This window comes from Colletotrichum truncatum (assembly GCF_014235925.2).
Source record: "Colletotrichum truncatum strain CMES1059 chromosome Unknown Contig_0008, whole genome shotgun sequence".
In the NCBI taxonomy this organism is placed as follows: Eukaryota; Fungi; Ascomycota; class Sordariomycetes; order Glomerellales; family Glomerellaceae; genus Colletotrichum; species Colletotrichum truncatum.
The window spans coordinates 2,818,404-2,844,833 of record NW_027222405.1 but is presented as its reverse complement, the minus strand read 5'-3'; the positions used below and the strand labels follow the sequence as shown (position 1 = coordinate 2,844,833).

Sequence of the window (26,430 nt, the reverse complement as noted above, 5' to 3'; positions counted from 1 at the left end):
CCATTCGGACGACGATCGACATGGAGGCTCTTGTTCGTTGAGACACTAGGGACCGCTCGCGATTGGCGAACAGAGTTAGTAAAGAGTAGAGTGCGTGTATGTGAGAGTGTGTGTGGTTCCCGAAGGAGGGTCGCCGCGAGCTACGAGAGGACCGGGGTGGTGGCACGCATGCATGTGTATACGAAGAAGAGAAAGAGAGAGAGATATGGCTGAAGAGGGATACGAGGCCGGCGAGTGACTGGCCGATCACATGTAGACCACCCAAGCAGATGTTTCCTCCTTATTTAGGATCCGCGGCCGGCCGGGATGCTCTACTTTACCACGGCGGGAAACTAACTTTTGGGCGGGCGAATGTGAGGGTTCATCTCTTGGATCTCAAATCATTCCTTTGAAAGATTGGCCTCAGACACACCCGCTCAAATGAAGTAAAGTGGCTGGCGATGAGAGGGGGCAACACAAATTTTTGCCCATTCGTTAGTAGTTCCTCGTTAAAAATGGAACCTCTACCTTTTCTCCCTCGCCGGTTCGTGCGCGTACATACATAACTACTACAGTACGGTACTAGTAGACTAGTCGATGCGTATGTACACTTTTTTTTTTTACGCTAGAAAGTCACCCACACAGCCCGCATCGCGGAGGCTAGTGATGCACGCGTAACACGGGCCCAGATACGCGATGAGCTGATTTCTGGAGCCCTTATCTTTTTTTTTTTCTCCCTCTCTTTTGCTTGTGGAGGGGCCGCATGCTGACGTCTACGACTTACCTGGACCGTGGATCTTTTTGGGGGGGGGGGGGGGGGGGGGGGGGGCACCCCGTTCAGCACGGCATGTCCGTGGCGGCTTGAAGACGGTAATGTGACCGGTGGTCTGGCGGGGGCCTCATTCTCGGTGAGGTTCGGTGAAGTATTTTACCTAGGTGTAGTTTACGAAGTTGATTATTGCTCTTTAACCATGCCAATTGGTTCTGTTTCCTTCAAACACGGAACAGAACTAGTCATTGTTAAGATAATAACTTAAGAAGGATACATCCCAGGCTCCTGGTGCAAACAGACGACGTAACCGCTGAATATTCCATGTACTTGGCTCATGTCGTTGGTCCCCGGCATACCATCCTATGTAGTAGCAATCCCGGTAGTAGCAACTCTAACCCAGCTGAATCGACCAAGATGTCTACGCACACCATTCACCTTTGTGTCCAGGAGCATTAAGTATTGCCAGACTGCGTTGGCATCTCCGACCCCGCTTCACCCCCGAACCTTCACGCCGCCTCGTCTTCCACCGCTCGGCGGCCAGAATAATTGGCATGATATGCAACGAGAAACCCAACCCCCTCGGGCCATTTGTGCGTTTTTTTTTTTTTGGCTACAAAGTTGAGGGGTACATGAAATGCCGCGAGGGTTACCCCGCCACCATACCCTTCTCAAACAGCTCCCCTCCCCCAGAAAGCCTGCCTTGTTGTCCTGTGCCACCGGGACGCTTCTTCAGATGACCTTTACGGATTGACTTGCAGCGGAGAAGCCTTCACGATCTTCTCGACTGGGGGGGTGTGCGTGAACCCACCCTGCAGGCTATATACCATAGTATATGTATATTTGCCGCTGGTGGGGAGCAGTGGGGAATCAACATGGACGGGTTGGGACATGACAGGCTTCAGTCAGCGAGGGAATGCGCGGGACGCGATTGTTTTGGTTTCTGGGATGGGATAGATGGGTGGGAAAGCCAATGACGGCTCACGTTGAATGTTATTTCTACATACAAGTGATGACGCCTCGAAGAGCGTCAAAGTATTTTACCTCCGCAGTCTGGCATTCTCCGGGTCCAGATGAGTTGCCACTATGGCTGATATATCGGCCGAGAGATCTGAAGATGCAGACGCGGATGTATGACCATCTTTCGCAACGACGCACGACCTATCCGTATGACAACCCAGTCAGCCAGCCACCTGCCTTGCTCAAAACGTGGGGGTAGGTATCCTCGCCGAAAGGTGCTCCAACAGCCGGTTTCCATGGGCCCCTTCTTTTGGGCGTGATTGCACACAGACACACCGCATATCTGTTGTTAACCAGGACGCGCCGCCTTCTTCTCTATCCGGCCAGAGGTTTACCCCGGCATGGAACGTGGCGGTCAAAAGGGCTGATGCTCAGAGTTCCCTACGCAGATCATTGATTGATTGAGAAATCGCGATCTCGAGCGTATCCCGAACAAAAACCGCCAGGCCGGTATATTGTTTCGTTGGCTACGGAGAAACGGTAGAGACAAAATCGGCAACGCCCTATTTTGGTCGAACCACGCGGGGTATTGCCCTGTTCATAGTGGTTCCCCCCCCCCCCCCCCCCGCAGGACCGGGCGCTACCTAAACATTTCATTTAGGCTTGCGTTTTCTTCCCTTTTTAGTTTCCCACCATTGTAATCTTGGTAACCATACACCAACATGTCTTGGTTTTGCCAAACATCACAGTCCGCGTAGTTCGCAGACTCTCGCTTTGGTGAGAGACAGCAAGCCTGCTCCGTCACTTTATCATCACCGTTCCACAGCGTCCCAGATTGATGATGCAAGGACCCAAACTCAGGGGCGAAAAAAAAAAGGGGACGCTATGAACCTCCAGCGTCCTGAACTGCCACCGGCCAGGCGCAGCACAGCTTTTAATTCCGGATCAACGTCGGGGCGATGCTTCAACCGTCAATGCCCACGTGGGCAAAGAGACCGTGGCATCTCATCGTGACAAGCCAATCTGACATCAACATTTGCCCCTGAGAATTGCTGTTTTCTGAATGATCGACTGCGAGTGCGGACGTGTGCAATTTATTTAGGTTTTTTGGACGCCTTGTAGAAGAAGGCCTGTGTTTGGTTCTTTTTTTTCTTCCCCCGTCGTTGTTTGTACACGGAGCGAGCGAGACCCCCGTGCCGGAGACACAACGCGACGTTCCTCCGCCGTCACACCGGGAGAGAGGCTCTCTCATTCCCCGAGCCGCTCATCGCGGATCTACCGGATCCTCCGGCCGTCCTCACTTCACTCAGTGAGCGCCTGCTCACTCATCCACTCACTCACTTACTCACCATCACATCGCCCAACATGCGTTTCCATTGCATGCCCCTTCTCTACGTCATTTCCTTCTTCATCCTCATCTCGGCCCTCTTCTCAGTCCTCCTGTCGCTGGCGCCCTGCTTCGTCAAGTCCAAGAACCACTGCTACCGCGGCTATGAGTCCCACTTCTCCTTCGACGTCGACAAGGCCGACCACGCCGAGTGGATGAAGGCCATCCCGGATGATGCCAACCTCACCAGCCTGTCCATCCCCGGGACCCACGACACCATGACCTACGACCTCAGCAACCAGGTCTTCCAGTGTCAGAACCACAATCTCTCGGCGCAGCTGCGCGCCGGCATGCGCTACCTCGACATCCGCGGCCGTCTCGTCAACGACTCCATCCAGATCTACCATGCGTCAATGTACACGGGCCACTCGTACACCAGCGTCCTGCTGACGCTGTTCGAGTTCCTCGACTCGCACCCCAGCGAGACCGTCGTCATGCGGCTCAAGGAAGAAGGCCGGCCCCTCGGCAACAACAGCATGACCTTTGAGGACGCCTTCAACCACTATCTCCACAACGACACCCTCACGTCCCCCGGCGCGCAGGCGCACTTCCACAAGCACGACAAGCTGGCCCCTTACCCCACGCTCGGCGCCCTCCGGAACAAGGTCTTCCTCCTGCAGAACTTCCCCATCAGGCAGCCCAAGAACCCCTACGGCGTCATCTGGGAGTCCGCCGACATGGTGCTCGAGGACCTCTGGATCATCCCGAGCATGGAGCACCTGTACATGAAGTGGGAGGCCATCGAGAACGCCCTCCGCCGCGCCGCCACGGCGAAACCCCACTCGAACCGGGTCTTGTACCTGGCGCACCTGAGCGCGTCGGTCGGAGTCCTGCCCATCGAGGCCGCGGCGGGCAACCTCAATCACACGGTGGCCGGGATGAACGACCGCACGGGCGACTGGCTCGCCGAGACGGCGGGCGGAGCCGACGCCGGCAAGACGGGCATCGTCATCATCGACTTCCCCGGCCGCGCCTTGGTAGACGAGGTGCTAGCGCGGAATACGGCGCTAACGGACCGTAGCGTCGAATTGTGAGTCGCGGCAAGCTGAAAAAGATACACACACGTAAGAAAAGAAGAAGAAAAACAAAAAAACAATAATACAAACCACATTGTTCATCATTCATCGTCATTCCCATCCCTTACCTCCACCACACAGTGTCACGATTCATTCCCTCGCGTCTACTAGTACTACTGCATACGCCCACCCCCTTGCGCTAAGGCAGGCATACATGGTTCTACTAGTATTTTGTTTGATCCACTATATCATGTTTTGGTTGATGTATACTCCATCGCATAATGGGACGATGCCGATGACCCGGCACGGAAGACCGGAAGACCGGAAGACCGGAAGGCGGAGCCACCTAACTCATTTTATTAATCTTTTTTCTTTCTTTTTTTTTTTTTTCCTTTTTTTTTTTACCGTGGTATTTTATAAACACTCTTTTTATCATACTTTTCTCAACATGCGCGGCCCCATCCATCCTGCGGGTCCACTTTTTCCTGTCCTCATTGAGGCCGAATCCGAACGGCGCAGTTTTTCCCCCGAGATGAGGATCTTCGGCCGGTTGGGGCACCCTTAGCGTCGGATACCCGCCGATCCGCGCGCGCCATGTCCGCAACGGCCACCGATTGTACCTGACTTGTCCTGTTTCTGTTCTTCGTCTTCGTCTTCGTGGCTTCGCTGTCATCCGTTCCGGGGGCTCCCCTAATTCCTTACCGCGAAAAAAGCTATCCATCATAGTCACGCGACTAGACGCAGCTAAGATGTAGTTTCTTATGATAATCCTCGAGTCGGCCCGTTTGAGGCGGTCTCGCTCGTTGGCGGATCATCAGGTATCTCGATACGTGATTAGACGCAAGCGACCTAATTTGCCCGCTTTCCGCAGGGCCATTACCCGACGGCGAGCCATACACTAGTTTTTTTGGCGAGACGGGTAAAAAATGTAAGCAAGCGACATTCTGGCAGTCTTTCTTCATACTGCTACACCCCCCCCCCCCCCCCCCCCCCCCCCCCCCCCCCCCACACACACCATCCCGCACGTCCATCGACAAACTCCCCCCCCCACCCTCTACCGCGCAGCATCGGCGCCAACTACGCAAGTGGCTGTTTCACACTTTTCCCCCTCGCCAGCTCGATTTCCAACTCGTCAAGAAGGACAAAGTACAGGACGCGCGTATTATTCTGCAGCATCAATCGATCCTTGGCTATGTTTATTCGCCACTCGGCAGAGGGGGGATCTTCAGGAACGCGCGCCGCACATCAGGGCACATCGAAATAACTGGGACACCCGAGGGATCTTCATTTGTCCGGTTTTGTTTCTTGGCGAGAACATCAGAAGAAGCTCGCGCGAGTAATGGGTGATGGGGTTGCTGGGCTTCCCGGGTCGCCAGGGCTGGAGCTGCGGATAATGGCAATTGAGTTTTTTTTTTCGTTCGCTTTGGGTGGTATTCTGGGCCGATCAACGTTTTGGGACACGAGGCTCCTTTATGGGAGCTGCTTTGGGATGCCCGCGGGGTTTTGAGGTGATTGTTTTTTGATTTGTACGACTCAGGTGTTATGGCTCGACATGGGATCCAGGGGGTGACTGTGTAATAATGGACGGGGGTGGTTTAATGCGACGCGTCGATATAGAGAACCGCGACCGGCGTTGACGCCGGTGCGTTACATGACAGAGAGCCCAATATCTCCGGATCTCCAGGTTTTGTACACATAGAGTGGGCGGTTGCTTGTCTGTTTGGACTTGCGGGCGTTGTTTGTTGGGACGGGAGTCCTGTTAATTGACTGACCTTCGTTGAGACTCAGTGTTCAGGTGGGATTTGTGTTACGTGTGGTTCTCGTTGTAATGTTGGTTGGCAGGATGTAGTAATTAATGTAGTAGTAAACTTGATAGGATCGAGATGTTGTATTTCCTTCCTATGCAAGTTACGGGCTGCGCTGGACGTAATTGCCGGCGTAGGTATGATTTGCCGTAGTTTCTGCCAAATAGGAGACTTGTATCTGAATACCTAGGTGTTTTGATACTGTGACAAGAAGCGTAAGTTGTTGTCCTTGACTCCTTAGCAGCCTTTTGAACCTTCGCCCTTACGAGGCTTGTCCTGAGTCTTCAAAAAGCCTACTGTCCCGTCATCCACTATCTCTTGATTGCTTCTCGAAGCGAATTGAGGGTTGATGATAGTCTAACAGAGGAATCTAAGCAGCTGCGGCTCGGCGAAATTAGGATCTGTAGGCATACATTCGAGTCCTTGCAATGGCAAGAGCTGTGCAGCTTTGCCGAGATCATTAGGTATACATTTCACTGTATAACTTGAAGCCATCCGCGATGGGTTTGAAACTACTTCACCATGTTGACTACTACACACTAGCCGCATTATTCCCTTTGGCCTTCACATCTCTGATTGTGTTGAAATAAGTTTCTGAAGTTGGTTCTGCCAACCGCGGCCGTGGCAATGTTGCTTGAAAGGACATTCTTCTATTTCACCGCTGATGACGGCCTGGTGTTCGGGGATGCGGCTACGTGGTAGACTTACGAACTTTCTGGACCAACTTAGAATTCTTCATTACTGCAAGAAGTTATGAAGGGCTCAGAGTTCCTGAGTTTACATGCAGTGCTATGTTTCTGACCGGCTTCCACTCTACGTACTGTGTCACTATAGTTTGATTTGCAATGACAGTTTCTCATGGGTTCAACCACCAAGTGCTTCTCACCAAAACGCAGCTTGTGGAGCAGAATCGCTGTGAGCGTCATTTTCAGTGTCCAGAGTTTTCAAAGATACCTATATAATAGCAAAGGGAGTCATATATCTACCTGATGAAAGAAACAGCGTCGATGAGGCTTAGGTATCCCAGTCTAATGACTCCAAATGTTAAACTCGAACCCGTCTTCGTATAAAAAGCTCATTGACTCTCCAACCTCCATAATCTTAAACACCAGGCGTTCGCAGTCATCATTGGTCCGGCTGCTTCTTCAGTTCTTACACTCATCTTTGGGCCAGAACGAGATTTTGTGTCCTGCTTTTAGTAAATGGAAACGGTGGCTTTTTCGTATTCCCGCTTTGAGAAGACAAACTGTGATACACGGCTCAACCGTTTAAAATGTCTCCTTGTTAATTCATTTCTCCCTTCTCTCTTCTCCCGTTTGTCCTTAGGTAGTCAAAAGCTGAGACAACTCGACATCAACGGATTAGCGTCCACACGCAGGCTTCTATGTGGCCGATCGAACGGAATCGTTGGAAGGCAAATCCCAAGGTGAAGAAGACGTCATTTGCCAGAGAATGTACTTACTTTGCATCTAGGTACTTTCTGCAGATAAAAAAATTGTGTTTCTATGTGATTCGGCAAGGCCACCAGCACTAGTGAGATATCAGGTTATTGCAAGAGGCGCAGTGAGGCATCCCTCGCTAGGTGTGTTACACGGCTAGATGATTGGCGCTACGAAGTTAATCGCATCGCAAGGCAACTTAGCTATTTTCTTACACTTGGCGCCTTTCAGGATTCTGAGTAAGCCGAATCGCCGCACAGGAAGAAGTGCGGCTGAATATTACGGAGACTGGCAATGGCATAGATAAAAAATGCCAAGTGTCCCTGAAAGATCCCCTCCACGTAAATAGCATTGCTTCTCCATTCTGTTGACGCTCCAGATTTTAGGCCTGAGAAGAAGAAAACGCAGCATCTTGAGTAAACTCGACCTCTTTTCTTTTTTCCTTACGGAATCAATCATCGTTTTTTGTTCTTATTTCTTTTTTTGCCTTTCGTATCATTTATCTTCATTAGCTAGAAGACGAAACACCATCTTTACGTTTACACCCCAGATATGGACCTTGAGCCAGCCCCTGTTCTAAAGAATCTACTTGACGTTCCAGGGTTGCAGGTTTGCGATGCATGTTCAAAGGTGCCTTGGAAAAAGTTCTATGACCCCGACAGCTTTGGGGGATATAGCCCAATGGGACAAGGACCAGTCAAATTAGGGCCTTTGGCATCCGTCCTGAGCAGATCCCAGTCCTGCATCTCATGCAAATTGGCTATCAACGCCCTTCGCTTTCGCCACGAGGACAAAGTCAGCAATCCGATGTGTGAATCTTGCGTCGTCACATACATCCTACAGTGGCCCGGTAATGATATAGTCGAATTTGGGAAGCATGTTATGCGTGGAGGGTACAGCAGGAAGGATCTGCCTAGTCTCATTGTTCAGCTCACGTCGTTGAATGGGGCGTCTGCCGAGGAGGATATTTACAAGGTCCTGCTTGCGTGTGGAGATGGGCTGTATAATGCAAGAGTTCGGCCTCTTGTCGCTGATGTGGACTTATTCAAGCGTTGGATGGCAGAATGTGACCGTGATTGTACCAAAGACACGAGCCACAAGGCAGGTTGCACAAACCTGCCGGTCGCCGAAAGATCAAACCTCAGGGACTTCAAGCTGAGACTGATCGACGTCACTCGAGGTTGTATCTTTGAGGCCCCAAGGGATCAGGCCATGCCTCGCTATGTAGCGTTGAGCTACGTGTGGGGAACGTGTCCGGTGTTGAGGCTGTTGAAAAGCAACGTTGAGTCGTTGGGAAAAGACGGGGCATTGTGGAAAGAGAAGCTCCCAAAAACCATCACTGACGCATTGGATCTTGTCAACAGACTTGAAGAACACTATCTATGGGTGGATGCTCTTTGCATCACCCAGGACGACCCTGAAGAAATGCAAAGCAGCATCCCTTGCATGAATACTATCTACCAAACTGCGAGCCTTACTGTCATTGCAGCCGCTGGCAACAGTGCGGATGCCGGACTGCCGGGACTACGGCCAGGTACAAGATGGCACGCCCCAAAAAATTTCGAAGTCGGCCCGCTGCGGTATATCACATCTTCCACTTCCACGCGGGATCAGTTTGAATTTCTCCAAGGAAGCTACTGGTCCACGCGAGGATGGACGTTTCAAGAAGGACACCTGTCTAGAAGAAGGCTCGTGTTCACCAATGAGCAGGTATTCTGGAGCTGCTCCAAGTTCAGCAGGTGCGAGGAAGTTCGTCTCGAGGACACCAACCGCTTCTACCCATTTAGCACTAGCGAAGCGTCAGAAATGGTTCCAGGGAACCTAGATGTCGACGATCGTCCCGCAGTATGGCAAGACAAGTGCCTGAAGTATTACATCGACGGATACTCATACAAATCACTGTCCCACGACGATACTGACAGACTCAACGCTTTCAAGGGCATGATTTCATATGTAGCTGGAGCGACAAAGGATCGGTTCTTTGGAGGTCTTCCATGCTCGTACTTTGGGGAAAAATTGATCTGGGAAGTATTCCCGGAACAATTTTTTGAAAAAGACTGGGATCATACCGTAACCAAGTCGCTACCTACGCTTCAACGTCGTCACAAGTATCCAAGCTGGTCCTGGCTTGATTGGAAGGGACATGTGTACTTCTTCTACGAAAAAGAATCGTATGAGCCAAGGCAAATCGGTTTTTACCGACTAGAGAATAGCGAGTTAATCCACATCAATAGTGAAGGAAGCCGGAATAGGAGAAGAAACTACGAGTACACCAACAACGGCAGTGGCTACCGTGCTAAAATACCATTGGATGAGGCGCCACAAGAGGTTCGACCGACCGTGGAATCCGCCTCCCATTTCGCAGACTATGATGGTTTCAAAAGCCTCCAGAGAGATCCGCGCATTTTCTTCTATACTCAGTCGGCTATACTGAATTTCAAGCCGCGCGATTGCACATCTAAGAAGATCATGACCTGGGAGGACCTCCGCGATGCGAGGACTACAACCACAGTTGAGGGTGTCGGGATTGTGTTTTCAAGCAGTAGCTTCCAGCACTGGGGTTATGACGGCCCACGCGAGTTTATTGTGATTAACCAAACACATCTGTTGCAAGAGACGGATCCTGATAATGGCCTTATCTCAAACGACCGCTTGACCCTTATGGAAATTAGCTGGAAGGATAGCACTGCTTACAGAGAGACTTTGGCCACAGTGAATGAAGCCGATTGGAGGAAGAAAGTTCCAAATGTTCAGAGAAAAAGGATTTCGTTGGGCTAAGGGTTAGGCCGGAGCTATGTTGTACTTTTTGCGCGTTTGATACCCCGACTGTCACTTGTACAAATTTTGCTTTGCCAAGTGAGCGCCCTTTACTCCTATTGGTGATCAATGGTAATAGTAAGGCGGCTTAGCCTTGTTCAGGCTCGAGCTTGGTTTGGTTTAGCTCTGAAAGGTAAACAGAACAGAAGGCAGAGGGTTAGCAAGATATCATGATCGGTATGCATATTTTTGGGAATTTACCAATCACTTTTTGAGATGAGATGCGTGCTACGCATGTTTATTATTGCTCTGATGATTGGCAGATTGCAGTTACTATTGCAGCGTTGATGGAACTAAAGTACAACAATGTGAATAGGTAACAGTCCTGGTATTACTCAGGTGCCCAGTTAGGTGAATAAATCTTAAAATAAGACCACAACTTGTAAAAGAGCCCATTGAATCATATTTCTATTCAACTTCAAAAAGACAAAAAAAACATACAACACCGGGCATTCGCCGGTCGTCACCGACCCGACTACTACTCCAGCCCTCATTGGCTTATCTATGGGAGAGCGGACGGGATCCCGAGTTTTCCAATGGGTATGGTCGTATGTGACAATCACGGCGCGTAGTATTGCTATGAAGCTACCGTAGGGGGTTGAGGTTGGGTTCTGACATGTGGGACCAAACCACGTCGATGGTATTCTTCTTCAACCCTACTCTTGCAACTAACGCTAAAGGATATTGGGCTCTTGCTCTCTGTTCTGGGTCTTTGAAAAATTACAAAGAGCTCTCATTCGAGGATATGGAGCGCCAGACGTGCATCTCAGGCATTGCAAGATCATCGAGGAATTATGCATCCACATATCTGTCTGTACTGCCAGAGCCTATCTGGATTGAACTAAGGAACGTTAAATGCCGATGAAAAGAGACTTGCAACGTTTCTTGCCATTTTCGTCTCTGATAAACTTGTTATGAGCTTCCCTGCTATTCACTACGGTGATATCACAAAGGAGGAAGACTGGGTTGCTCAAAGTCGCTATTCAAAGCATGGAGGCAATCTGCAGGAGACGGAAGCACGCCTTTTAAACAAACGTCTCAACTTTAATCGCATACTATGATTTAATATTGATCTCCCAGACTCCTGATTACTTGTTATGGTATTACACCAATTCAGTCTGGGTTGTTCAATTTGCTTACTGCCTACAGACATGGTTGTGTGATTGGCTGCGTCTCCAAACGCCAAGGAAAATGGAACAATCAGGCTGCGCCTTGCGGTGGTGTCGTGTCTTTTTCCATTTTCTTCCGAATGTACAACCTATAATTTCATGTTATGAGCCTGGCCAGCACAATCGGCCAACACATCTACATAAGCTACTGTAACCTGGAGATTTATTCATTTTGATATTCTGTTCAAAATACCGGCAACCACAGGGAGAGTATTGTTGGCTCAAGCAAACCAAAAGGCCCCGGCCTTAATGCAGCCTCTGATGGCCTACCAGTCGCCCGAGAATCCAGCAAACCACTCATACAAGCGGATTGAATCTCAGTCGTTGCCAAAGTCGTTGAGTGAAGAGGAAAGAGTGATCGTTCAGAACGGCGAGCCTCAGCCAAATCTCTCATTCGATGGAAAGAGCACAACTACCGGCCTCGAGTACAACCGCCTCCCTGATTCTAGTAGCTACATACGACTTCTGAAGTTTAAAGAAGCAGGAGATTCTTCTCCTAGTATTGTTAGTACTAGCTGCTTCCTCCAAATCTTCGCCTTATCCAAAGCGCCTCCGTACATAGCGATCTCCTACACATGGGGCCCTTCGACCCCGTTGAAAAACATTGAAGTCGATGGCTATCAAGTGCCTGTCCGAGCAAACTGCGAGGCTGTACTGCAACAATGTTATCAATACGACTCTACGGCATTCTACTGGATCGATGCGATATGCATAGACCAAGAGAACTTGGAGGAGAAGGGACCACAAGTCTCCATGATGGGAAGGCTTTATGGCGGAGCTGATCACGTCATGGCGTGTACTGGGGATCATGAAGATGACAGTGAGCTTCTATATGCGACATTGGAAAAAAACGCTGAACTTTTTTGGGAATTTGGGGGTTTCAGACGTTCACATTTTGTGGATGAAGCGTCTCCTCAAACGTTCAATCTATGGGCGATCCGGAAAGGGATGAGGTTCCTTGTACGGCTGTGCGCTGCCCTGAATGCATTCCTGAAGCGAGAATACTTCCAAAGAGTTTGGATTTATCAGGAGCTTGCCTTGGGGGAGCAGGTAATACTGTGCTGCGGGAAAAGCTTTCTGCCTATTAACTTGTTCCACGGGTTGTCAATGGGCATCACGACTTGGCGGTCACCGTCAAAACCATGGAAAGAACGTTGGATCTTGAAGATGGTGGGTCTTACAGAGCGAATGAACGCGATTGGCGGCTATCCGAAAGAACACCCATTCTTGATTGCAGGTTCATTTGTTAAGGAACCGTTCCTCCTCAAAACTCTAATAGATGAGACGACTTCTTTGAGCTGTCAAGATCTGCGGGACAGAGTGTACGCAATTCTTTCCCTGGTTGATTGGAAAGGGCCAACACCTCTTCAACCAGATTACAACAAGGACAGTTTCGATCTAGCGGCCGAGTTTCTTTCAGCGGCGTGGAAACAGGAAGACTTTTCAAGTTTCACATACATAATAACCATCGTGAAGAACCTAGGACTTCATCATTGTCCATCGGCCAAAACAACAGAAGTTATGCAAAGGCGAAACACCGTTAATGCTCTTTCAGAGACAGAATCCCCCAAGGAAATTGAAACAGCGTTACGCAGGGGTAGACCTATTGAAGAACGGATCTATGTGGAGTGTGCCGGCAGTCGTATAGAATATGATGAGAAGGAGGACTTGCTGTTCGTCAAAGCGAGGAATTACAACAAGACTTGTATGTTTGAGCCAGGCGACGAATTCTATCAGTCATCAACATTGGCGGCCCCGCTCGATTCCTCAACGTTCCATGACTCTATTGTTCTTCCCCGAGGCGCCCAGGTAGGAGACTGGATAATGAGTGGACCCATCTCTGATGGTCTTACAGTTGTTGTACGCCAGCAGGCTGATGGACCATATTTTTCAATTGTTGGCACTGGCTATCGAAATACCAATGAGATCATGTGGTGGAGGACCAGATTCAGATTGTACTTGGACCCTGAGGACGCCATCGTTGTTGCCAATCTGGTACTTCCTTTCAAATCTCGTGGGACTCTTGCGGATTTGCGAGTTTTGATGAGAACTAGATTCTGTGGTAGTCCGGGGTCCTCATTTGCGCAGAGGTGGAATTGGAAAAGTGATATGAGGTATTGCTAGATGTGGGATTTGGTTAAAGGTTTCATATTGCAGGGCGAATTAATATACAGGTATGGTGGGGGCCGGTTGTCTTTTGAAAGAATGACCTCGCCGAAAACAAGGATATTTTCCTCTTCAAGAAGGCTCCCGATAAGAAACCAACCCGAGAACTGCGAAAGCTCTTCTAGCTGCCCCAAAAGTGAAAACTGTCCCAAACAAGGCAGACGTGGTGACGGCAGCGGTAAGGGGAGCTTCTTACTTGTTGACCCCCGGGGCCAAGCCATCGCCTCACATGAAGAGGTTGTGGACGACGGACCTAACACGATGGTGAAAAATATACACGACCTGGAGTAACAAAGCATGAGAAGGGCACAGGGCAAGAGGGCTCCAAGACGATCTGTAGCAGGCCGCCTGCACGAAAGATATCATGACGCAATGGGGTAGCAGAAGAAGTCACATTGAGAAGAACTTCTTGCGCACAAGTCTAATATTTGGAACGCGGCCAAATACGTCAAGTCGCAACAAGGTAGGCTCATTCGATGAATCACCCACGGTACTTCGAATGGATGGGACATAGACAACGAGCAGCGAGGGACAGTCGGATGAGCTTTCTAGAGAAATTCTCCACTTCGCTATCTGATGGCATCGATTATGAGGGAGACAGGCCACAAAGGGTACCAGTACATATACCCAGCGTCACAATGGGTGAGATAGAGAGACAGGTTTTGCAGCAAAGCTGTGGAAAACGCCTGGGTAGGATGGGCTACCTGCTGTCTTCTGGCAAAAGAGCTAGTCTGTCATCGTATCCTTGGGTATTGTGCCGTTCAGTCCCAACACTGTTCTGATTGACTAAGAGACTCCATCTTCCGGCCAATGTACCATATCCAGACCACACCGAGACCGAACTTGCTCACACTTTTGTGATGAAAGCGTCCCCATAAGCAAACCATTGGCCGCATCAGAAAATAACCATTCACATCCTTATTGGTTCTGTTGAACAAAGGTTAAAGGGATGGAGATATCTGGAAGATAGAATAGTGTACATGAAGATGTAGTTATGGCAAGATCGCAACACCCCCAGTATCTGAATGGACGGTTGGACCAACATAAGCCATAATGATATGCCACCATCATTGACCAACCGTGCAACCGTCCCATTCAGATATCCTGTATGTTCTGGAATGCTCCCTTGAGCATGTTTTGGGATGGCAGGTGGCAGCAGGTAATTTGGTGATTCGCCCCAGTCTATCCCTGGCACAATTTCTGCAAACAGCTTTAAACAGACACTCTTTCTGCAAAAGGCGCAAGGGCAGTGGTGCTAGCCTCCCGTGCATCCATTCTTTCAAAGTAATCCGTCACATTTTTCCTCCCAGGAAGAAGCACCCAAGAAGCCGGGCCCATTACCATCATCTTAAGAAGGCCGTAAAAGTGGATATCGGCGGCAGAGAACCGATCACCGCAAAGCCATGTCTTCCCCTCCAGCTCATCATCCAGAAGGTTTAAGAATTGGTTGATGACGACCTTCTCATTCACCTGTGCTGCAGGAGTCGGAATGCGGTTTCCTTTGTAGAAATCGATAGTGGCGGGATCGTTACGATACCACGAGATGACGGGTTGAGCAATCTCCAGATCCATGCGTCGCAGCCACATCCGTGTCTCGGCTCTCTCTTGGGCGGTTTCTCCAAACAGGCTCTTTCCACCCTCTGCAACTTCATCGAGGTACTCGCAGATTGCGGTGATTTCCGTCAACACGAAGTCGTCCGAGATACGTAGAGCGGGCAACTCGCCACGGGAATTCACGTCGCGACGGTACGCCAGCCTCCGGTTCTCTAAGGCCATGATATCAACCTGCTGAACATCGAGGTTGATACCGCCTCGTTCGAGGATAAACAACCGCACCACATAAGGATTGGGGGCCGCTGCGTCGTAGAACTTCATTTTTAATGAGAAAGGGAAATCGTAAGTAAAAAGAAGAAGTGGTCCAGCAAAAAAGTAATCAGCATCTCATGGCTACGGTTGCTCCTGGATTATATACCATGTCCCTTATACTGGTCTCGTTGTGGTTTCAAGCTACGTAATGTTTGGTGGAATCATGCAGAAAAACACCTAGCGGCCAAGAAATAACGGACTCTTCGGAGAGTTCTTCGGAACCCGGGTATGAAAGTGTCGGGCGGCGTGTAGAAATCTCAAGGTTACGGAAGAGATAGTCTTTCTAGTTTGCAAACCCCGGCGTTTGCAACGGAGTTAAAATCCCACGTCCGCACGCACGGCTCACCATGCAGCTCAGCCACGTGGTTGGCGGAGACAGTCACTGAATCGTGGGGCATAACTACTCAAATGTAGCAGCAACATTCAGTCTATGAACATTTCATTTAAGCCTTGAGAATTTGCGATATACTGGGTCCTTCCCACTTACTGCCCGAGATAATGGGTCAATATCGCTGGGCGTTGACCTAAAGTGTGACGATACCACTTCACCGCTTTAACTAGGGCATGATCGATGAGGAAGCTTAGCTCAATTCACCCGGAGATTCTCTGTTTGTCCCTGAAGAATTTTTTTCCCCCCGATAACGGGTCTTTCTGTCACACATTATCAAGATATGAAAGTGTCACTGTGTCTCAGCTAGAGCATTTTGGAGGCGTTCTCTCATACTGACAACTATCCCGGTGCTGTATGAGCTGCTACGCATAACGTCGGGTGGCACGGCCGTCAGCAAATCAACGAAAGCAGCTGTTATTGCTGTTTTCTGATGGCATGTGGGAGGTATTTCAACCCTAGTTGCTGATAAATGAAAAGAAAACAGAAAAGAAAGAAGTCACTAATAGAGGAAAAGCACGCGATAGTTTGCCATGCTAACTCTCTTTCCATACTACTCAAGTCAAATCACCGAGTCTTAGTGAGTTGGTATTGTACATCTCATTATCTTCACGCCTGCCCTTCGTACACAACACCAAGCAGCTCATAAAGCTAGGGAATGGTAACAGGTCAAAATGCTTACTCAGTGATTAACCACCCGTGTGGTAAGCCCCGACCGTCTTCACGCTTGGGAAAGGACCCGAAGGTGAGAATTTGTGGCAGGTGTGGAGCATATAATGGATAACAGCTCGGCGTATAACTGAACCGGAGTATACACATAGAATACAGACATATTTTCTTAGACTTTACCACATGAAAGGTGCGCCAGAGCGTACGCCACATGGAATACCGCACGGCAAGTCATTTCAGTTGACATTACAATGATCTGTCCGTTTTCGATATTTAGCGTTACAGCATGTACGTAGGTTACGTCTCCATTTGGTTTCAAACGAAGAAGATCTTGATGCACACAACGGTTCCTTTTTCGTTAAGAACCAGTTTTTCAAGTTGTTAATCGGGCAAAACATGTACTGGTTCTGAAAAGGAACATTCTTAACGATTCAGATATCGTTCAGGTTACACATCAGTCCCACTAATTCAGTTTCCTGAATTACCTACCCATTGAAAGCTACGCAGCACCAAAAAGAAACACTACCATCACCACATAAAAACCAGGCAACGCAAAGCAATGTCCAGAAAACACACGCTGCCCAAGACATATCATGGTATAATTAAACGGGCCGTAGTCTCATGTCCCAACTGTCAACGCTCATCTTCTCGCACGCAAAAATCTTAGTCTACCCAACCCATGATCTCCCGCAATACCAAAAGGAGAAACCCTCGCTGCCGTCATTATTCCAACGCATCATTAACACTCATATAGTTCATCGACATCATCCACGTCAAGAGTTATCTTACGCGACCACCTCGGTGTCCCGGTAGTGAATCCTCGACAAGCCGTACGCTTCCTTGGAAGCCAAGTTGTAGAGCATCGCCAGGATAAGGAACGTGGGCAAGACGGAGAGGACAAAGTCGAAGATGCCGGTGTACATGGTAGCGTCGCCGAAAGCCCCAAAGTACCATACAATAACCTCCACCAAGGCCCAGAGTCTAGTCGTGAGCCAGAAGATTGAGCAGATGCGCAGGATAGAAGCAGCCTTTAAAGAGGGTAAAAGAAAAGTCAGTACCGCGTGTGGTCTTGCGGGAAAATTTCCATAAACAGATTTAAACGAAGCCTAACGTACCTTGCTCACGGGGCTGTCCTTAGCTTCCTTCCGGGCCTTGCTGGCGTAGACGATGATGCAGAAGGCGGCGATGACCAAGATGCCGGTGTTGGCCATGTTGATATAGGCCGCGGCTTGCATCATCTTGTTAATCTTCATAAAGTCCTCATAGGTAAACCTGCCGTCGAACCTCCTGCTGTTCAGCATGACGTTGTAAGCCATGTAGAGGCCGAAGATGACGACGCCCAGGAGAGTGATGAGGACGGACACGCCGAGGGCGGCTTTTCGGCCGCCCCGATGGGCCTTTGACTCGTCCGTCACGGCGCCGGTGCGGAGCTGGGTCAGGGCATGGCAGAGGTTGAACAGGGCGAGGAAGAGGGCGACTTGAGCCATCACATAGAAGAGTGTGCTGAAGGGATACATGTAGCTCATGGCTTCGTATTCTCGAGGGTATCCCCATTGCCGGCGGACGTTTGCAATAACGTTGAGGATGTAGGCTATGATGCCGACGACGTAAGATCTGGAGTCAAACGGGACAAAGTCAGCATTCCCCGCTATTTCCAAGTCTTGCCCGAAAGCTTCAGGGTCTTTCAAAGATGCTCCGAGATAAAGGGTCAAGCCACGACATAAAGGAGAACTGAAGCTACTGACGCGATCCAAAATCCAAAGGAAACTTTGGTAAAGTCCACCCATCGGCGAGTATGGTCATGCTTGGCGCCCGGCTTGCGGAGGAGGCGGGCGAAGAACCAGGTGGCCGGGATGAGGATCAGTCCGGTGAGGACGATCTGGACCACCATGGTGATCTCCCAGCCGGTGAGTCCCATACTTTGGCTTTGCTTTGCTTGTATACTTTTTTCTTTCTTTTTTTTTTTTTTTTTTTTTTTTTCGGATGACGATTAAATTTTAAGCTTAAAGAATAACGTCGTTAGTGGGTTCGAGGCTTTAATGTTCCTCTCGAAGGGTAAAGATAGCGCGCGCGGGAACGATAACGTCACATAAGTATCCTGGGGCAGCAGACACTTCAAGTATGTCCTTTTATTGGGGCTTTTGAGGGGACATCTTGGCGACGCATACTCGTGGTATAATCATTAGCCTCTAAGCGGAAATGTACACCCCGGCCGGGCGATGCTGTGCCGCAGAAGCCGCCTCGGCACCCTCTGAGCGAACAGGGTAAAAGCAAGTCGTCGCCGCATATGGTTGGCCCGACTCTTCAGACTGGCCGACCCTACGCCCAGCTGCGCCTCTTTAGAATGCCAGGCAAAAAAAAGACTGTGGCAGATTTTTGCGCCCGGTAGTCGCCCAGTGACCAGGTCTCCAGGCAAACCTGACGGGATATAGTGTTGAGACAGCAGATGGGCTGATTGGGCCCGGTGATGACTTGGAGTCGTCCCTTTAAGGATGTTATCCGCACTCCACGCGCACGTGGCTGGGTAAATGGCAGCATGCCACGGCGGTTGGGCTTCTTCTTCTTCTTCTTCTTCTTGTCATGGGAGAAACCCCGCTGCACCTATATCTCGCTCCAGACCGGGCGACCTGGAGCGGTAGTCGAGCCCGCTTCGCTTAAGTGTAGTAAACCACATACAGACGTCCAACCCCGAATATGACCACGTCGACCAATCACGGAAGAAACGAGGCCTCCCCCACAGGACGAAATGGATGTAAGTGAATTTTGACTACTTCCGTAAACGACGGAAATCCACGGTTGCATGAGAAAGTCATATCAAGCACACGCGTCTCCAACTGCGCCGCCTGCTTGGCGGACATAAGACTCATTGTGAGCCAGCTTGACGATTCTCGCAGAGAAGTGCCCGACGACTAAATAGAAAAATTATCGTAGAGCGTCGTACGGCTACCGGGCCCTTCACGATGAAATGCAAAAAGTCCAGATACAACTCAAAACATGACAGGTTCAGTTCCCTCCGCCAGCCAAGCCCTAACCACACACCATCCAGAAATCAAGCACAGCCCCAGGTTCATCATGCCTCCCCTCACTGGGGAAAAAAAAAAAGCCCAGTCCATTTTCACTCGTGTCTCGAGGATATATGGTCACAGTCATTATTGCATTAGACCACACACAACCAGGGTTGCCATAGTCAGGAGCTGGTGGCAGCCTGGGTTCGTCTTTCACCTAACATCCCACCTCCACTGTTAATAAAGATATTGTCACCAGAATTCACCGACCATAATTTGAAAACATGTCCCTTTTCCTCATACGACAACAAAAGCCGCAGTCTTCACGTAGTTGAACGACTCACACAATCTTCAAGACTCTGCAATATTCAAACAACTTTCAATTCCCTCATCCACACAACATCTACCCGTCCCCCCCATAAACGATAGTATAAACACCACATCGAAACGAACGTGCCCCTCTCAAATCCATCCAACATGTGATTCTCATCTCGCTTTCACATAAAATACAAAAAAAAGGAGACGAATCAAAAAAAGATCCCATCCGAGATCATACCGCCCCAGTAATCAATCCCATGCACCCCAGACCCAAGGTGACCCCTTCCCGAAATCCATGTATACACGCGTCAGCAACACCCTCCTTTTTTTACCCTTCGCCCGAGTTGTCTGAAGACAAAAGACAAAGGGGAAACAAGGGACTCTCTGACTCTCTTCGTGTCTTGCCGCAGTGACTAACGACGCCCAAAACTCCAGCTCGTGATGCGCCCAGAAAACAAAAACTAACAAGAGGAATGCAGACGTCAACGCGACATCTCGGGACTGCTCTCCCGACTCCGCTCAATACTCTCCACCATCTCAAGCACCCTCGTCCGCGGTCTCGCAACACTGACAACCTCGGCAGTCCTAAGCGTCAGAGACGGCCTGGGCTCAGACTCGTCCCTCGACGGACGCAGCGAATTCGAGTCGTCATCCCGCGGCGGCGGCAAATGCAACAACCTCCTCCCGCGCGTCGGCGACACAGATACTCCTGCGCCGGGCGACTCGGGTCTGCGGTGCGCCGTCGTGATATCCTCCTCCGCGACCTCCGTCTCTTTACCCTTACCCCTGTAATCCTCCTCCATCAACGCCCTCTTTTCCGCATCGCCGGAAACCCTGTCGAGGTCATCCAGCTCGTCCCTGTCCGGGTCGACCAGCACCGCCTCTTCCTCCTTTTCCACCTCGGCGTTGACGACTCGCAGCCTCTCCTTCGGCACGGTGAACATGACCTGCACGAGCCGCTGCTCGATCGCCTTCTCAATGTCCCACTCGTCCGCGATAGACTTTTGGTCGACGTCCCAGTCATGTCGGCCCTGTTTCCTGCGCAGTAGCTCCGCGCCGCCGATCCCCGATAGCCCGACCAGACGCGGCTCGTAGTCCGAACTGACCTGGTCAAGTGACATGCGGCGGGCGTTCTCGTCTTCTTTACTTGAGTCTGAGGAATCGTTCGGGTTGCCGCTGAATACCCGTCGCAGACTGCCCAGCCAGCCTAGTGACCGTCTTGGTTTATGCTTGCTGGGACTGCTCGGCACATGCACGAACTCGTCGTCATCGTCTTCAACCGCTTCATTTAGAGGTCGCTGACCACGATGGAGAAGCGAAGGACCCTCGGCCTGTAACGCGTTGAAGGTTGTTTTGGCAGTCGAGTAAGTGTGTCCACTGCTACCCGAAGAAGATGACGTGCCCACCCGGCCATCAGTGATGATGGTCAAGTTGGCCCCGGGACCCGTGCTATTGCGTTTGGCAGATGCACTCCGCGTCGGCACGCTGATAGCGCTGCGCGCGGACTCCGACACATTGCTCGCCGTGCGCTCGTCGTCCGCCATGGACGCCCGCGACCGCATCGATGCTCTCCGTGTAGGAGACTTGCGGCCCGTGTTCCGACGCAGCGGCATCTGAGCGAGGAGCGCCTCGGCGGCGTCCACATCCGACTGCCAGTCCTGCACCTCGGGGTCCCGCCTCAAGGCGGCTTCTGGACTGGGAGTCATGGAATTGCGGTTGCCGGGGACAAGTATCGGGACGGAGCTGGTGGGGGTGATAAAGGGGTCGGGGTAGCCGGGCGTCGTAGGCGTGCCGGGCTCTCGGTTTCGTAGTCTCGCCTTAGAATTGTCGGGATCGTCTTCATCCGCTTCATAGATTGGGTGGATGTGACCGGGGGTGCTAAGACTCGCGGCCGGCTGGTAGGCCCCCCTGGCAGCGCGGGGGATCGGCTTGCGGGGGATCATCAGACCGGGGGGTTGCTGATAGGCGCCATAGCCTCCGGGGTTGGGATCTTTTCTGAGAGATTCATATCCGAGTGACCTCGCGCCTGTGTCGTAGGGATCGTGTCCCCCAGTATACCAGGAATTATTCGACCAGGGGAGGGCATATGCGTCGTGGCGCTCAAGCATGTCGTCCTCGGGCTGCAAGAAATGCGAGGCGTCCTGCGCCAGTGACCGTACCGTCTCCTCTCTCGCCTCCCTCTTCTTCTTCAAATACCTCCTGTAACAAAAGTAAACCAAAAAGGCTCCGATGATGGCCGCAGCCCCAATACCCAAACCGACACCAAGACCAATCTTCTTGATATTATCGTTGGAGCCGCTTTGCGCATCTTTTGGCGAGCCGCTGTAAGTGGGGTTCGAGTAGCTCGTTGTCCACGACAACGAAGTCATATTCAAAAACCGCAGTCCGCTGCCGTTCGACTGCCTCTTCATCTTCGATCCTGAGCTCGTAATTTCGTGTCCTCCGTAGACCATCATGACGTTTCCTGGCAATATGGCCGCGCCATGACCATAAAACGCTCCAGAGGGCTGCTGTCGCGGTATCTCCCACGTCCAGTCCCCGTACGTATCTCCCATTCGTAAAACCGCTAACTGCGGCGAAGCTGCCTGCGATACGCTCCCAACCCAGCCTCCCATGATAATGAGTGAAGTTCCGTCCTCGCTCAACACAGCCGTATGCCCTGATCTGCTCTCGACGCTGTCTGAACTCCGCTGTTGAAGATCCCTAACGGCAAGCTTCTTGCTGCCGGAGCTAGGCGACCCGACGGTCGCAAAGTTCCACGACTCTTCAGGCAGGTTCCAGATGGCAGCGGAGCTCATGTTGATGAAGGCCTGCTGCGTATGGCCGCCAAGTAAAACGTAGCGGTTCTGCTGAGTGACGATCCCTGACCGATTTGAAATGGAGGGGCTCAGGGGCGTGAACGAGAACCCCGCTTCAGGAAAGGCTGGACCCTTGCCGGTGATGAAGCTCGCCGTGTAAGATGCAGGATCCCCGTTCGACGGGGCGGCCCTCAGCATCGCCTTCGTATACGTGCCGTTCTCTTGCCATGTTGACGCATCTGTTGTCGAAGCCAGACACATGCCACCGTAAGAGTATAATACAGGCTGCGACATGGTCGGCGCGAGCGTCGCAGAAAAGCTAATGCCAGCGCCGAGAGCGTACGGCCCCGCGTCTGAGTCTGCGGAGCTTGGCAGCGACGCCGCCGTTTTATACCATGATCCGATGGTATCCCCTATCCCGGGGGTATACCCCCAAATATCATATCCGTCATTCTTCATGCAATCGCCGGCTTGTACCAAAACCGTCCCGTTGTCAGCCATCGTAGGCAAGAATGCCGTCGTCTTAGTGGCGCCATTGAGGAACGGCAAACTGGATGATATCGTCTGCAGGGTCGCCGCCCCGCTGACAGTGGCCGAGACATTTACAGACAATAGCTTGACGCCGCCGCTATCGCTGTGAAAGATATATGCAAGACCGTTCCCAGTGGTGTTGCTGGGCGTCCCCGCGAGAGCGGAGGGAAGCAGGATGGTCGTCGGAACATACGGGAATGTTTGCTGTGCCGTCGCCAAAGAAGAGAAGAGCAGCGTGGCGAGCGCAGTCTTGAGGATAGCGGTGTCGGTTTCGAAGGCCCAGCGGCCTGTTGTCGAGGCCATGGCCGCCTCTTGAGGGATTAAAATCTGTCCGCTTATTGGTGTCGCGCGAGTTCGCACTCTGCCGTCGGGCTATGTAAATCGTATCCGCCAACCGCTATGCGGTGGTCAAATTCATGGTAATCCTCCCAGCAGTAGTCGTTATGTCGATCGCGAAAAGGATGTCTTGACTCGGCGTATACCTCGTGTGGTGCTGTGGAGGGGTCTAGAACACTGATGATTCAACGACCAAGCATTCTTCTTTTTTTTTTTTCTCGTCTTCTCAGCCCTTGACTCTTCCCTGGCTGCGACAATGGGTCTCCCGTATGCGTTTGGCGAAAAGTGATAAGCGGGAGTGAAAGAACGAAAAGCACGGGGCAATGCGGGAAAGAGGAGGCCAGAGCTGGGAAGAAAAAAAGATGGAGAAAAAGGGACCCCCCCAGATGGGACCGATAGATTAATCTGATGATGGAAGCAAATCGAGGGGAGAGGAGGTTGGGCTATGGTGGTTCCTGCAAGGGTGGATTTTGCCAATGGCACCGGTCAATGTCAACAAATCGAATGGTCTCGACGTACAGAATAGCAGGGGGGGCAGGCAACCCGGTGGGAGGAGGGGGAAGAGATGGAAAAGAAAAAAGACGGGATGGGATACCGAAGAGACCAACCAACATTGACCAACAGAAACGTCTGTTTCGGTGTCCGTCGAGGCCGCGTGGTTCAAACTTTGGCTGTTGAAAAGGCTAGAACAGACATCTTCTGTGCCGCAGGGTATCTGTAGTGTCAGGTAGCGTCAGCTCGAACCAATCGACGCCTGTCAAATGGCATCATGAGGAACCCGTGGTGGCAGGTGTTGGATCAACCGCCTACAGGGTTTGTTTTGGCGGGCGTTGGTGACAAGCCTGTCGCTGGGGCAACAGCGACGGCCCCCCCTCGCTCAGCGGGGTCCACGGCTACCCGGACCCTTGTCAATCGATTTGCACTATACCTATAGTGGGCTAGTGCCGCCCCCATCCCTGATGTTGCTCCTTTGTTCCCTTCTCCAATCCTGCCTTGTTTTCCGTCTTACTCTTATCAGTGGGTCCTTGAAACTGATAAACAATGAATCTATGGGAGTGCTCGACTTGAAAGCTAGTATTTAGGAGGTAGCTTTAGCTTCTTTGGAATCACATGTCGGAATACACAAGGACAATCGAGTATTGATACTTGTTGGGTAGGTTTGTAGGTTTGATGTATTTCGCTCACTGCCACATTGTCCCATCAACTGGCCCAATCAAATAAGCTACACCAATGCGAGCAATAGAAAACATTACTTCCCCATCCAACCTCCTTTGTACCACCACCACCACTGTGATCCGAGCTGCGTGCCTCCCAGACAACAACCGAAAGACATGCGTGCTCTACGACACCATCCAAGACACAAGCTGCTGCCAAAAGAGGGACACACCTGATGTAGACAAGTATCGTTTAGTTGCTTACCATGTTGGCAGGAGTGCTCCGAAAAGGAACGGCGCCAGTTGGCTCCGTCTGTCCAGGCGCAGGCGCGAAGAGAAAGCTCTTGTAGCTCTCTGGGAGGTGTGGTTTGATCTTCTCTAGCCTCGCCTCCAGCTCCTCCAGCCTCATCAGCTTGTCGGTCTGGTCCTGGAGCTCACCAGCGAGCTTTGCAGCTTTGTGCTCCAGCACCGTAGCACCGTCCCTCGCTTCCGATGTCGTATAGTACGCCTCGAACTGCGCGTTCATGAACCGTGCCCTATCGAGCTCCGTAGCGAGCGTCTCGTTGTGTTCTTGCATTTTGTGGTTGACCTTGGCCATCTCGTGGTTCTGTATCTCCATCCTCGTCGCCTCGTCCAGCTTGCCCTTGTACTTGGTCTCCCAGTCTGACACTCTCGCTGGCCACGTCGGGGTGATCACCGAGACCACCGTCGGTGTAACTTCGAGGCGACGTGTCTGTTGGACGGCCGGGTGTTCGCCGTGCGCAGGTAGGATGAAGATGGTACTCTTTCCCTTGCCCTGGAGACGGAAGAAACGTGTCTTTACGTCGTAGAAGACGAGACCACGGGCGTAGAGGTCACCGCCACGCTGTTCTTTCCACATATGCTCGCCATACGTGCCGTTGGCCGTCCAAATCTCCTCCTTGATTTTGATCTGCGCCTCTTGTCTGTCTAACATGCGATGTAGGTGGTCAAAAACATCGTCGCCAGCGTTTGCCAGAATCCACTTGTCCTGAGGATAAGCGATCTCGCGACCGGAATTGCCGTCCGGGCCGATCTTGGAGAGCATCTGCATCGGCACGGCGGCCTCGCCGGCGGTGACATCGAGGGCGTTGGCGTAGCTGAGTTCCAAATCATGCATGCGAGCCACAAGGTGTTGGGCGAAGAGGAGCCACTGGCCCAAGAGGCTGTTGCGTACGGCGGCCATCTCGGCGGAATCAGTCTTGGAGTCCGTAGGTAGCAGAGACATGAGGCCTCCTGTGGCACTGTACTCGTGGTCTAGCATTTCGAGACAGTCATTCGCGTGCATGGTGAGAGCACTGTGTGCTGCGTAGGGGCGTGGCTTCAACGCCGTTGTCTCCTCTTCGTCGAAGCTCTGCAAAGGGCAGTGATACTCTATGCCTCTGTTGTCCGATTGCCGCCTGACCTTGTTCATGAGGTCGACAAGCGGCTTCTGGTGCCAGTCGTCGTCATTCTCGTACGGCTTACTGAGGTCGTTAAGCCAGTCGAAGGCTTCGTTATCTCTGAAAGACTTCTTGATACGCCCGTTCGTGTTGATCTGGTTGTTGACCTCAGCGTATTGGCTCGTCGGAGTTATCTGACTTATAAGGATAGCTAGAGCTTGGGCATGCTGTTTGAGCGCCAGAAGTGTAGGGGCTACGCCGTGCGTGGAGAGATAGCCGCAGTTGACATGGCGCAGAAGCTTCATATCGATTGGTCTGGCACTGCTAGAGCCATGTCTTCCGCCATTAATGATTTCCTCAGTGTAACGAGACTGGTAACCATGGGCATATGGTGTCTTGTCAACATAACAGTGCTGAGGTTCTAAATCTTCCGAAGCATAGGTAGACGAGTTGGTCAT

General features: G+C 51.3%; 7 protein-coding genes across 7 annotated transcripts, besides 1 other annotated feature; 3 read left to right on the top strand and 4 right to left on the bottom strand.

The window, feature by feature from the left end:
• Positions 1-3,073: 3,073 nt before the first annotated feature.
• On the top strand, positions 3,074-4,129 carry CTRU02_212252 (phosphatidylinositol-specific phospholipase C; the record flags this gene model as incomplete). The annotated part of the gene is made up of 1 exon (XM_036727111.1): positions 3,074-4,129. One exon carries the CDS (start codon positions 3,074-3,076, stop codon positions 4,127-4,129), a length of 1,056 nt encoding a protein of 351 aa, XP_036581355.1.
• Positions 4,130-8,567: 4,438 nt separating this feature from the next.
• Positions 8,568-10,133, top strand: CTRU02_212251 (heterokaryon incompatibility protein; the record flags this gene model as incomplete). Its single annotated transcript, XM_036727112.1, has 1 exon — positions 8,568-10,133. The coding sequence occupies one exon, from the start codon at positions 8,568-8,570 to the stop codon at positions 10,131-10,133; it is 1,566 nt and encodes a 521-aa protein (XP_036581356.1).
• A 543-nt stretch (positions 10,134-10,676) lies between these two features.
• Positions 10,677-10,766: a sequence feature (Protein overlapping with rRNA (CTRU02_212250, KAL0933287.1) was converted to a misc_feature.).
• Positions 10,767-11,602: 836 nt separating this feature from the next.
• Positions 11,603-13,465, top strand: CTRU02_212249 (heterokaryon incompatibility protein; the record flags this gene model as incomplete). Its single annotated transcript, XM_036727113.1, has 1 exon — positions 11,603-13,465. The coding sequence occupies one exon, from the start codon at positions 11,603-11,605 to the stop codon at positions 13,463-13,465; it is 1,863 nt and encodes a 620-aa protein (XP_036581357.1).
• A 1,254-nt stretch (positions 13,466-14,719) lies between these two features.
• Positions 14,720-15,382, bottom strand: CTRU02_212248 (glutathione S-transferase domain-containing protein; the record flags this gene model as incomplete). Its single annotated transcript, XM_036727114.1, has 1 exon — positions 14,720-15,382. The coding sequence occupies one exon, from the start codon at positions 15,380-15,382 to the stop codon at positions 14,720-14,722; it is 663 nt and encodes a 220-aa protein (XP_036581358.1).
• Positions 15,383-17,215: 1,833 nt separating this feature from the next.
• On the bottom strand, positions 17,216-18,321 carry CTRU02_212247 (uncharacterized protein; the record flags this gene model as incomplete). The annotated part of the gene is made up of 3 exons (XM_070205801.1): positions 17,216-17,458; positions 17,546-18,075; positions 18,183-18,321. 3 exons carry the CDS (start codon positions 18,319-18,321, stop codon positions 17,216-17,218), a joined length of 912 nt encoding a protein of 303 aa, XP_070060614.1.
• Positions 18,322-20,235: 1,914 nt separating this feature from the next.
• CTRU02_212246 (uncharacterized protein) lies at positions 20,236-23,385 on the bottom strand (the record flags this gene model as incomplete). Its single annotated transcript, XM_036727116.1, has 1 exon — positions 20,236-23,385. The coding sequence occupies one exon, from the start codon at positions 23,383-23,385 to the stop codon at positions 20,236-20,238; it is 3,150 nt and encodes a 1,049-aa protein (XP_036581360.1).
• Positions 23,386-24,825: 1,440 nt separating this feature from the next.
• On the bottom strand, positions 24,826-26,430 carry CTRU02_212245 (uncharacterized protein; the record flags this gene model as incomplete). Its single annotated transcript, XM_036727117.1, has 1 exon — positions 24,826-26,430. One exon carries the CDS (start codon positions 26,428-26,430, stop codon positions 24,826-24,828), a length of 1,605 nt encoding a protein of 534 aa, XP_036581361.1.